Source organism: Nothobranchius furzeri, chromosome 3 (genome assembly GCF_043380555.1).
Source record: "Nothobranchius furzeri strain GRZ-AD chromosome 3, NfurGRZ-RIMD1, whole genome shotgun sequence".
Classification (NCBI taxonomy): Eukaryota; Metazoa; Chordata; class Actinopteri; order Cyprinodontiformes; family Nothobranchiidae; genus Nothobranchius; species Nothobranchius furzeri.
Window position 1 is genome coordinate 61909319 of NC_091743.1, and position 11402 is coordinate 61920720.

The following is an 11402-nucleotide window of genomic DNA, read 5'->3' on the forward strand; positions in this document are numbered from 1 at the left end:
ACTTTTATCAAGAAACTGGCTCGATTTTGCTGGATTTAAAGATTGGCATCGAATGTGGACAGTTTCAATGTAGGTCAGCCCTCTTTGCATAAAGTTTCCATATACTTATATGCTTCAAGATGTTTCACTAAGGATGTGTGCAGCCGACTGTGGTATTCTCCTGCTGCTGGGAGATTTTGTCAAACATCTCCAGATTGTGTGTGTGTGTGTGTGTGTGTGTGTGTGTGTGTGTGTGTGTGTGTGTGTGTGTGTGTGTGTGTGTGTGTGTGTGTGTGTGTGTGTGTGTGTGTGTGTGTGTGTGTTATCAGCAGCAAACTCTGGAGGAGATAGATTAGACCTGCGGTATCATTACGCAGACAGGCTAGAGGCCCATCTCAGCCTCTGACCCAATAGTTGAATCGTGCAACAACATCACACCTCTTTGATTCACCAGGAATATCAATAAAAGTCACAAAAGGGGTTGGAACCAATTTATCATTATATGCTGCGAGTGTATGTGGCCATTATTAAACATCAGATATGACTGCATTATCCTGAAAGCACCTTTAGGGTCTAATCAGGCCGGATCTACATTTTTCATAAAGTTGCTCTTAGCACAAGCAGCTGTGCGGATCCTGTTTATATTCCTAAATGTTTGTCCTGTTGTTACCGGAGTAGTTTGTGTTCAGTTCAATTTATTTACCAGGTCAAAACTCTGAGGCCACAATTCCTCGTTCCTCTTGAGCAATTTCCACTCTTGTACTGAGTGTCATGAATTTCAATAAGAGCTTGTGGGAAAATATACTTCTCAAAGCCAAATGGATCTGCCAGGCTCGGGCCCAAATTTTGTTTTGACTTTTTGTTCTCGGTCTGTTCGATGGAGCCTTGACAAGCGGCATTCCCCTGACAGTGCAAGATTTTTATTAACTGTCACAATGGTTTTTGTGTGTGTGTTTTGTTTTTTTCCTCCATGAAATTGAGCAGTCCCTGTCAAGCATGCAATCTCATCAAATCACACACAAATCACATTAACTCGCCTTTGCGCACGACAACAAACACATTTCTCACAGACTTTCAGGGAATCAAACAACAGCTGAAGCTCTTTGTTATATCTTGCTGTCAATAAGTTTGTCAGACAAAAGGCCCCCACCAATAGTTCGTGAAATAAATCTTTGCCTCCGAGTGTAGCCGTGACACATGGCTGCCAGGACTCGCAGGAACCTGGGGAATGAATTCAGCTCAACACGCTGCACAGAATGTAAATATGGTGCAGGAAATAAAAAATAAAAAACAACCAAGCTCAGATTTTCTGCTAAAGTGCTGTTCTGCTACAAAAACATGCCTGTAATGGCAGCTTTTAATGAATATTAAAAATAAATATTCAATAAATGGGAGCTTTTAAAGCTTGTGGTCCATTTAGTTTTTATATTTGATGTGTGAATATAAATAAAGGCAGCAGCGAGGCAGTACTTATACAGATTCACTTGGCTTGGCACGTTTTTTTTTTTTGAGTCTCTACTGCCTCTATAAACACTCAAAAAGCAAAAAGTCAGTATTGGAATTATGTGCCTAAAACAAACGGTTTCAAAAAGTTCCCATTTGTGACGTCACTAATGGGTAAATTACTTTATAACCCCCTCTCACATGGAACCGAGCAGCTGCTAATGGAAGAGCAGCTATCAGAGTTTCTCAGCCTTTAGAAGCCTGAGCGAGGCATGAGGGGGTGTGGCCAGCTCTAGCTTGTTTTCTTAAGTAACAGAGCCCTGAAATGCCTCTTTCTGGAAGGTACTGAAAAAGTCAAGAATAAAACTGTTGAAATTGTTTTATGCTAGAGGGATTTTGAGCAGATAACTTCATGAGCATGTTTTATAGATTATAGAACTATTATAACTTAAGAAAAAAGTCATAACATGTTTATTTTAACAATTATTGAACAATTTATATTAACAATACGTTAAAATTAAGAAACTAATAGAAATGTCATTACTAAGACATGGCTGGGCTTTAGGATGAACATACTAATCCTGTTAGAGGTTTGGCTCTAAGCTTTGAGACAAGACTCCAGACTAAATCTAAAAATCACTTCTTACTGAAATATTTAGCCGTGATTTTCTAATGATTAAAGAAATAATTTAATTCTGCTCAAATAATGATGTGCTTTATTGGAATTTTCAATAAAATACTTATTCATTTGATGTCTATTTTATTTATTTTTTGCCAAATTAACATAGAAATTAACATGGTTTAAATATGTAAAATGTGGTGATAACCTGCAGTGTCAGAGTATTGTGTTAAGTCATCTGGATTGTGACAAAAAGGTTTAACAATTTAATGAGTTTAAAACAATTCAGATTTCATAGTTTCAATGAAAACTATCTTTCCCTTTAACAAAATACGGTATATCTTTTAAGAGAGGCAGATGATGGCCATTATTTTCTCAGTCAGTCAACATTGAAGTTTTTCTTACTTGCTAAGTTAAAACCTGTAATTATTTGAACCTAAATAATAGATTTACTGTCAAGTTGATCCAATGACAAAAATTTTCCATGCAGGTGCTGGTTCATAACCCATCGACCACTCAATAATTAAACCCATATATGGGTGTATTTTGTACCCCCCCCCCCCCCACACACACACACACACACACACACACACTCACTCACACACACCCTACTGTTTTGCACCAACCACTGTGCACCTTTCTGTGTCCTCACACACTCTTTTCATTCACAGGAAACACCACAGATATCAATGACAACAGGTAAGACGTGCATCTCACAGTTTGGAATAACAGTAATAATCAGTACATCAATGCATCTTTGTTTATCACTTGTCGGCAGTCATTATTTTTAAAAAGTTCACCCTGGTGGCATTAGGATACAGAAAAAGCCTCAATTAGCCTTCCTCACTGCTGTGTCTCTCTGCTGCCCCCTTGCTGCTGCCGCCTTGCTGCTGCTCCTGCTGCAACAACCCTGATGGTTAGCATGTGTCTGAATGTGAATTCTGTGTCCAGAACTGATGTCTGTGACAATCAGGAAGCAGCCAACCTCTACAAGCTGAAGCCTGAAGGCTCAGCCAGCTAATGGGCCTGAGCAGGTAAGACAATGGAAACAGAGCGGTAATCTTTAATGGGTGTCTGTTTTCTCTGCAATGTGATGAATCACAAATCGAGAACAGCCTTGATGGAGATGAATGGTTAGAAACACATAATCTTTACAGGTTACGTCTACTCAAATATGCAAATGGATTTAATGAATTTTACATATCGTTGGCTATCTGTTTAGAATTTAGTCATTTTCAATGAAAATGTTTTTCCAAACTCTACCAAACAGTCTGATGTTCCTGGGTATTCATTACAATTTGGTGCTGAAAAGGAAATGGTATCTGCTAAATGCAGGCTGGATCTAACGTCACCAACGGAAGCACAATGTTTCTGTCCTAAAGCCAAGTTTACTGAGAAAACTTATGATCAGTCACTGAGATTTAGATGCAGGCAGAAAATGAAGGTAGGCTCAACCTTTATTTCCTGCATTAAAGTTTAGCAGAGGTTAAAGCTGCAGTAGCAAAATCTACAAAACAAGCTAGCTTTAAACACACAGTGACAGAAAATTCACCCCTCCTGTTGGCTATCATCCCCAGGCCATGTCCACTTGACACCAGAACCTACTAAACACCAGTCACCGTTCTCTAGGCTCAAACGTCTTTTGTTGTTTGTGACTTCAAATGGTGTTTTTCTTTTATGGACTCTGGTAGTTTGTGCTAAAGTTGAAGTAGTAGCAGCCAGCTGTCTCTCCTTCTCTGATGTTATTGAGCAGATAACCTCTGACACCAGTGGTGTCCTGTTGCTAAATATGTGAGTGTGTAATGAATGGAGGACCCAGGGACATGCGGCAGTGCAGCGGTTCGGCGAGACTGACAACCGGATGGTCCAATGGTTGTGTTTGGTCCAAGCCATGCTATTGGCTGAGGCTTTTGGAAAAAAGCGATTTTAAAAATATTTTTAAAGTTCGCAATATATTTACAGCTATGTTAGAAGGTTGTTAAGAGACATGAGAAAAACGTTTGAAGCTAGTTTGTTTTCCGGATTTGCCATTGCAGCATTGATGGTGCTGCTGGGTGAAACATCAGAATGTGAGCCGGTTTTAAAACCGACGCTGTTTTAGATAATCGGAGAGTCTCCAGCTGGACCTCTGCCTGCTGCCTGAGTGAAACAACAAAAAAAAGGGCAATTATATGAACTTGGTGTACACTGAGACGCTTTCGCCAAAATCATCTCACAAAAAGTATCCGCCTGACCTCAACACTTTTTAAATGACCTCAGAGTCCCTGTCCAGTTAAAACCTTCTGCCATTTTAAAGGATGTGGATCAAATTACTTTTTGTGCAGTGAAACTTTTCATATTTGGCACAGTTTTTTTGATGTGATCTCAGATGCTAATTTTAGGTTTAATTTGTAAACTGTATTTTAAATCTGCTACAGGATTTTTGCAGCAAAAGGCTAAATCTGGTTGCAGAGTTGAGCTTGTGCGGTTCCCAAACTTCCAGTAAAAATACAGGACATGAATGACATGTTCCTTCTGGCGCTGCTAGCATGAGTCACAGGCAGCTGTCTCTTCCTTTCTATCATGCTTTGCTTCATGTGTTTTTCTCAAAATGACTGCCACTCTTTTGCTCTGTTTCTGCAGGCAGGCGACTTTGTCTGAAGCCTTCTCTTTAAATCTGCATGCAGATGATCTCTGTCGTCTCTAAAAGAAGAAAAAACTTTTTTCCCATCCTCACCTGTTGTAAACAGTCCTCCTGTGTCTATTTTCAAGCCTCTGCTTGCTATTCCTTGATTTCCCTTCTTTCCTCGGTTTGTTGGGTGTTTGTGGGTAACAGTTTGGCAAGCACTGCATCTTAAATACCTGGCAGCCAGCACCTGCTGCTGCTCTCTGTACCCCATGACTTGAAATACAAAAGGGACCAAAAATAGAGCACGACAGGCTCCCACTTGGAAGTGCTGTTCAGCATGAGGGACATGAAACCAGTGCAGTCTGCAGTGACACATCAAAAACTTTATCAACTTTAGTAAACACGTGACTTATCTGAAAACAAAGAGTGAGAATGTGCAAAAAAAAAAAAAAAAAAGTGAAAAAGAACAGCACTCACTTTATTGATAATTATATTTTTATTGCATGATCATTTTTATGTTTTCCTTCAGTATTTTTTTTAATTACACAAATAAGAGTTGCCCTGGTGAGGTAACGTTACCATGAAATGTGTAAATCTCCACAGCAACTAAATAAGCTTCGTATAGGAGTCTAACAGAAAGAACAGAAAGAAATGTGTAGATTAACGTGACCAAGTTCTATTTAAAGTCCCGTCTTTCAGTCCCATTCACCAGAGCAGGCTGTGAATGTACGGTTTTATTTTAAAATGTATTTTTAGGAAAAAAAAAAGAAATTTCAATCGTAGTTTAAAGTTTATTTTTATTTAATTTATGTTCAAATGCAACAATGATGTTACAAAGTTATTTTATGCAAAATAATGGTTTCATTACGTTTCAAAGTCTGAAAAAGTTGTTTATAGTTGAGAATGTTGTTTGATTGTTTTTTAACATGAACTGAATAACTATTTTTGACCTAAGCAGGTGTTTTTGTGATTATATTTAGCATTTTTGTCACCAGTTTATTGTGTGTGCGCTTCTTTTGTTTACCTGGATGCAGCTAAAGCCGACTAAAACATAAAAAGAAAAAGTTACAGAGTGTTTTTTCAGCATTTAAATAGATCGGTTACATCTAAATGAATCGTGTCTAACAGTAATGTCCAAGGCTCTTTTTGTTAGAAACTCATACCCAGAGCCTTCACATCAGTCGACACTGTGACAACTAGGACAGAAACTTAAGAAAATACACAATAATCTCCCTTTAAAGTAGATTTTAGACAAACTTATCGATTAGGACATAAGTATAACTTCCGGGCATGCCGTTTCCAAAGTAGATTTTTGTCCCCTGCAATTTTTTACCATTATGCTTTATTAAATACACTAGTTGAGCACTCGGACCAAAAGTTCAGCTAGAATCTGATGTAAATGAGCTCTATTGATCAGATTTTCAAAAAACAAGTGTCAAATGGTGACAATGAGTAGGAATGAAAATGACTAACAAGGTGAAAAACAAAGTTGAATCGATAGTATTAGTTTTTTTGTTTTCCTGCCATCTGTGTACTTCACAGTTCTGCAATCCTGACATTACATAAAAGAGCCTCTATAGGCTGTAGTTTAGTTTTATACATCATTTTGTATACTTACTGTGAAGACATCCCCCCCACCCCCCGGTCCTCATGCCGGTTGTGTGTCCCCCACTTCTAAAGTCAAAACTACGTCCATGCTCCTGATAGAGCTAAAACCTGTCTTGACACCTTTATATGAGATACTTTCTCACAGTTGATGTGTATTATTATGAAAGTACAACAAATCAATGCATTTATCCAGCCCGTGTCTACAGTACAGCTTGACACAGCCCTTTTGGGCGAGACCATGTACCCGAACAACAAAGTCGATCAGAACGTTGATAAAAGTACTGAACTCAAGTATTCTGTGGTCGGCACAAGTTGTCACAGCAGTCAGACTTTGAATCATTTGCTAAAAGGAAGCTTGAGGAGCGAAGCAGACGGATTGTTTGAGCTGAGAAGAGACTTTCATGCTGAATGTTATCTCCAGAAAACAGCCTGCCGAGGACTATGAGTGCAACGTTAAACATTTCATCCAAAAGCATGAAAGTGTGGAAAAAATAATATGTAGCAACTATTTTTATACTGCTATATTTAGTTAGAAAGATAAACCTATATTATCAGCTGCTCTAGATGAAATGTTATTTATTTGCAATTGATATATATTTTTTGTCTCTACCTGTTGCTGAATGTGAATGATTGTGTTAAGTTTAAATGTACTTTTAACATGCATTCCTTTGAATAACTGCTCTGACTTCCACTGTTTTGTGAGTGAACGTGTGTGGCTGCTGATGTGTGTGTTTTTTTTAAAGATGATGACTAATTCTGGATATATGGTTAATTTTTATTTTTTTATTTTTTGCTTGCGAGTGAAACTGAAGCTTGGATCTTGCTCTGCAATAACCTTCTAACCTAAAAGCTCCCTTGGACATATGACGCAGAGGTTACTGCAGGTTATCATATGCTGATAACGCTCTGTCTCACACACACTCTCTGAGATATGCCATCTCATCAACCAGTCGGTTTTTATTTTTGACCTTTGAGAATGCAGATAAGTTAAAGGCCCCAGTGGGTGCAGTCGGAGATTTCTGAGCAGATAAGTGCTTCTGGTAACAAACATCACTTCCAACTCTCTCAGTCGACCTCCTGATCAGATAGTCAGGATGAGACGAGTGTGTAAGCGTCGGTGAAGACCAAGGAGGTCTCTAATGCAGTTTTTACAAATAATTTTTGAGTTTCTGTTATCCCTCATCTCAAATTCAACAATGACCACTAGCTGCACACTGGAAAATGACAGTGGAAATCAGAAAGGTGCACATAGAAACATTCAATGCATTTCTGTTAGTCAGGGACCAAAATAAAACAGTAAAGTTTAACTGAGCTAACTCTTCTCTGCAGTGTATTACTTAAGCTCTAGTTTCAACTCCTTGAAAAATGTTTGAAAACATTATTTTTCGTTGATCTCTAATAATACCAAACGTTGTTTTATTTTATACACATGGAAAACTCAGACACTTTTAGATTAAGGTACATTTTGCAAGAATTATGCATCTGTGGACGAAGCAACAGAGCTAACCATGTGGGCAGTATCCCAAAATGTTTCAAAATCTCTTGCAATTGTCTCCTGTTGGTGTTGTTGGTCCCAAAGGTCCCTGATCCAGGGTGTCTGTTGGCCTCCCTTACTCACAGACCTTTAGTCCCCTTGGGTTTCATATTAAACCCAGTTGAGATGAGTGACTGTTGATTTGTTATAGCAACCAGCTAGTTGGCTAAAGGCAGCTTTTCTACAGATTTTTGAAGATTGTAGGGACCTTGACAGGAAGTCCTCGTTTTGGTGGACTGGAAGATTGCATTGTTCTTAAAAAGGACACAAAAAGAGAACAGATGTGGGCCCTTTTACACTTTACTTTATGCTCTCAGGGGTCGCAGTAGCATGTAGAATGTCCATACTCTTCATACTTCACACCAGTCTGGCTGGTCACATCCATTACTCACTTGCTGAATGTCAACCAGTTGGGTGGAGATGCTCATGCAGCATGTCTTAGATGTACAAGAATTATTACTCAGGTGTCAGTCATACTTATAAATGTGTCGGTTTTTCTTAATTGTATTTCCCTACATGCTATCTGATTCATCTACACAACATGTAACCAGCTGTCTCTCATTAATCAGTGAATTTCCTCAAACAGATTCTCTAGTTTCACTCTTGGGGTGTTGGTAAAATTGCCCCTGAATGACAGCTAAACAGCCAATCACATTTGTTTGCTAGGGAGTCATTTTGGCCAATCAGCATCACTGAATTTATTGTCTCTGGGGCACTGGGAGATGTCGCTCTTGCTACAGGAAATAGCTAGCTAACATGCTAGAAGGTGCTGGATCTCCTTTCCCCTCTCTCTCTGATACCATACCTGCACCTGTTGCAGTAAAATGTGTTTATCTGTTTTTATTTTACGTGACTATAATGTTCAAGACAGGATATCTAATTCATTTTTTTACATCAGCACCACCTACTGGTGGAACTGAGAATGACACTTTGAGCGGATGATTCGATGAGGCGCAAGCTGGAAAACAAATCAATTTCAAAATAAAACATGAATAAGGCCAAAATTTGAAATTATGGACTGCAATTGATCTTATAGGTAGAAAGATGTACAGGGTAGGTTTGAGTAGTCCAATGTATGTGTACATTTGATAATATACTGTAAAACTGCTGTAATGGAGAAGAGAAAAGGATGATTGTTTTGGAATTGTAGTCATTTTACAACTGTTCATTTAAATACTTAGATGGGAAATCTTTTCAAACATAACTCCAGTAAGAATAACAGGTGCCGCTGCTGCTGCTTACTAATATTAAAATAATACCCAACAGGAGAACATGACAGGGGATTTTGGGGACCTTATGAAAAAAACATTGTTTTTCATGGAGTTGTTGGAAAGTCTAGAGCTTATTTTGGCAAATTACAACCTGCTCCACGCAGTCCCACAGCTCAAGACCTTTTACCTACTAACCCAAAGTGGAAGTCAGTGTAAACAGTTGCAGACTCAGCAGGATTGCTGAGACTCACAGGTCAGGTTTTGTGTTTATTTTGTCTGCAATTTTGTGTTTTCACCCTCTCAGGCTCAAAATAAGTTTTGATAAAAGGACGAACAACTAAGTCCTTCAGGGGAACTTCTGAGTTAAAAAATGCTCATGAAATACGTACGTGGAGTAACCAGGTAGGTAGGTTTTAACGGTGCAAATCTGCAACACCTGCAGAGGGTTAAAACATTTTAGTAAGTTGGTCCATTTGACCATATTTTTTTATTATTAATTTTACAAAACATACCTTCATTAGAATATTTTCCACATCTGATTACTGAAATAAAAAAAAAATTAATAAAAGATATTTTTGTGTTTTATTTTATTCCTGATTATTTAACATTGCAATTGTTGGGTTTCACTTTTTTCAAAAGGTCATTGAACTTTAAGTCAGTCACGTTTACCTACAGAAACACGTACTGAATGTTAACCATCAGTCTGCTGTCAGTGAAAAGCGGTTACCTGATGTGCACTATGGCTTCTTATTTAGCTGTAAGTGTTGGGATGAATAAATGTACATTTTTATTTTGTTTTATGTCCGACTGGTCTGATTCTTCCGCAGTAATTATAACCAATTTTAAAACAACCTGGCCAGGTAAATTCTTTGTGATACCGAATATACAGAAGTGGCACGGCAGGAAATGTGGAGTGCTTTAAAAAAAGAATGGGGGCAGAATGTCAATTTGTGAAGTTGTGTGTTGCTTGGTTTGTTTGTTTGTTTGTTTGTTTGTTTATAGCGTGTGGTTTAGTGCATGGAGTACTCTTTTCTGTAGCTGCTGAAAAGCAGCTTTGTTATCCCATTTCAATAAATGCGATCCTGTGGCCATAAACTCTGTCTTATTCATTGCTGTTGTGAGTGAGTTGTATAAAATGCTTTGTGACGTCGTATGACTGCAGCTAGATTTGAACTGTTAAACAAACACGCTGCTGATAATAGAAAACAATAAAACTGCTTCATAAACAACAACAAATGCAGTCGATTCCTGCTTTAGAAAAGAAAATCAGCAGGAAAAACACAAACTTTTTATCAATTCTAATGAAACTTGCATCAGTTTGGTGTTTTTTTCACCCCAGATTAACTTTTATCTCAAGGATGAATGTTACACTCCTTTTATGGGGTTTAATTTTGGAGATGAAGTTTGTTTAGTTTAGTTTTGGTGCAAGTGAAATATTTAAATAGCTGAAAATCTGGACAGAAAACAAACATATTGTATAAAACTTTCTATTTTGATCATGTTGCTTAGCATGTTTTTTTAAATGAAATGTCACAGTGTCTTTTAAACCCAGTCTAAACCTTGTGTGCTCATGAATGGTCACTGGGTTTGCTGCAATACGGCATTTTATTTTATTAAACTTATTCATGGGAAATGTATTTACTTTTTAATCAAACATATATGTTTTTATGTTTGAGAGGTCCCATGAACCCCAAATAGCAGAAAAAGTAGGTCATCAAACAGAAATTCAGGATTAAACGCAGAAAAAAAAGTTATTTATGCTCTGAAATATTGATTATTGATTGTTACTAACATGTAATACAGGTGATTTTACAATTATAAAATAACTGCTCTGATCAGCAGGTGATTTTATGTAATCAGTGTGATGAGATCAGCAAAATAAAATTAAGCAAATAATAATCAATTACACTGAGGCATCTTCTTGTTTACATTTGTGTTAAAGTGGGTTAAAAATGTTAAAATGCAGAGGCAGATCTGTTGTGATAACCATCTGCAGTTTGTTAAAATTACTCAGTTGTCTTTCAGAATAATAATTAAAAGGAATATACTATGCGAAACTCACGTTTTGTGCTGCCATGTGGCTCTGTACTGCTTCTCCAAACACTCAGAGTGAGATAAAAGTGTTTTTGTCAGTGTTTGTTTAGGAATTATGTGCCTAAAACAAGCTATTTCAAAAACTCCCCATTTGTGATGTCACAAATTGAGAAATTTTCTCACAACAGCTTTTAACTAGAGTGAGCTTGCTGCTGGAGGATCAGTGGCTCCACTCTGAGCCCCTCCCTATATCAGAGCTTCTGAGCTTATAGCAGCCTAAGGGGATGGGTGGGCGGGGCCAGCTCCATGCTTGTTTTCTTAAAGTGACAGAGCCCTGAAACGGCTCATTCTGGAAGGTAATGAAAA

General features: G+C 37.9%; 1 protein-coding gene across 4 annotated transcripts in view; it reads left to right on the forward strand.

The window, feature by feature from the left end:
• Window positions 1–10097, forward strand: part of kif5ab (kinesin family member 5A, b) — an 86878-nt gene extending 76781 nt beyond the window's left edge. Inside the window, exons 27-29 of one of the 4 annotated variants that reach the window (XM_015959136.3) lie at window positions 2713–2740; window positions 2963–3075; window positions 4664–10097. In XM_015959136.3, the coding sequence (XP_015814622.3) occupies window positions 2713–2740; window positions 2963–3062 (128 nt within the window). In that variant the 3' untranslated portion in view covers window positions 3063–3075; window positions 4664–10097. Of the gene's footprint in view, window positions 1–2712; window positions 2741–2962; window positions 3076–4663 lie in introns of those variants that run through there. The other 3 variants (XM_015959137.3, XR_011520123.1, XR_011520122.1) reach the window with 3 other exon arrangements.
• Window positions 10098–11402: the final 1305 nt, after the last annotated feature.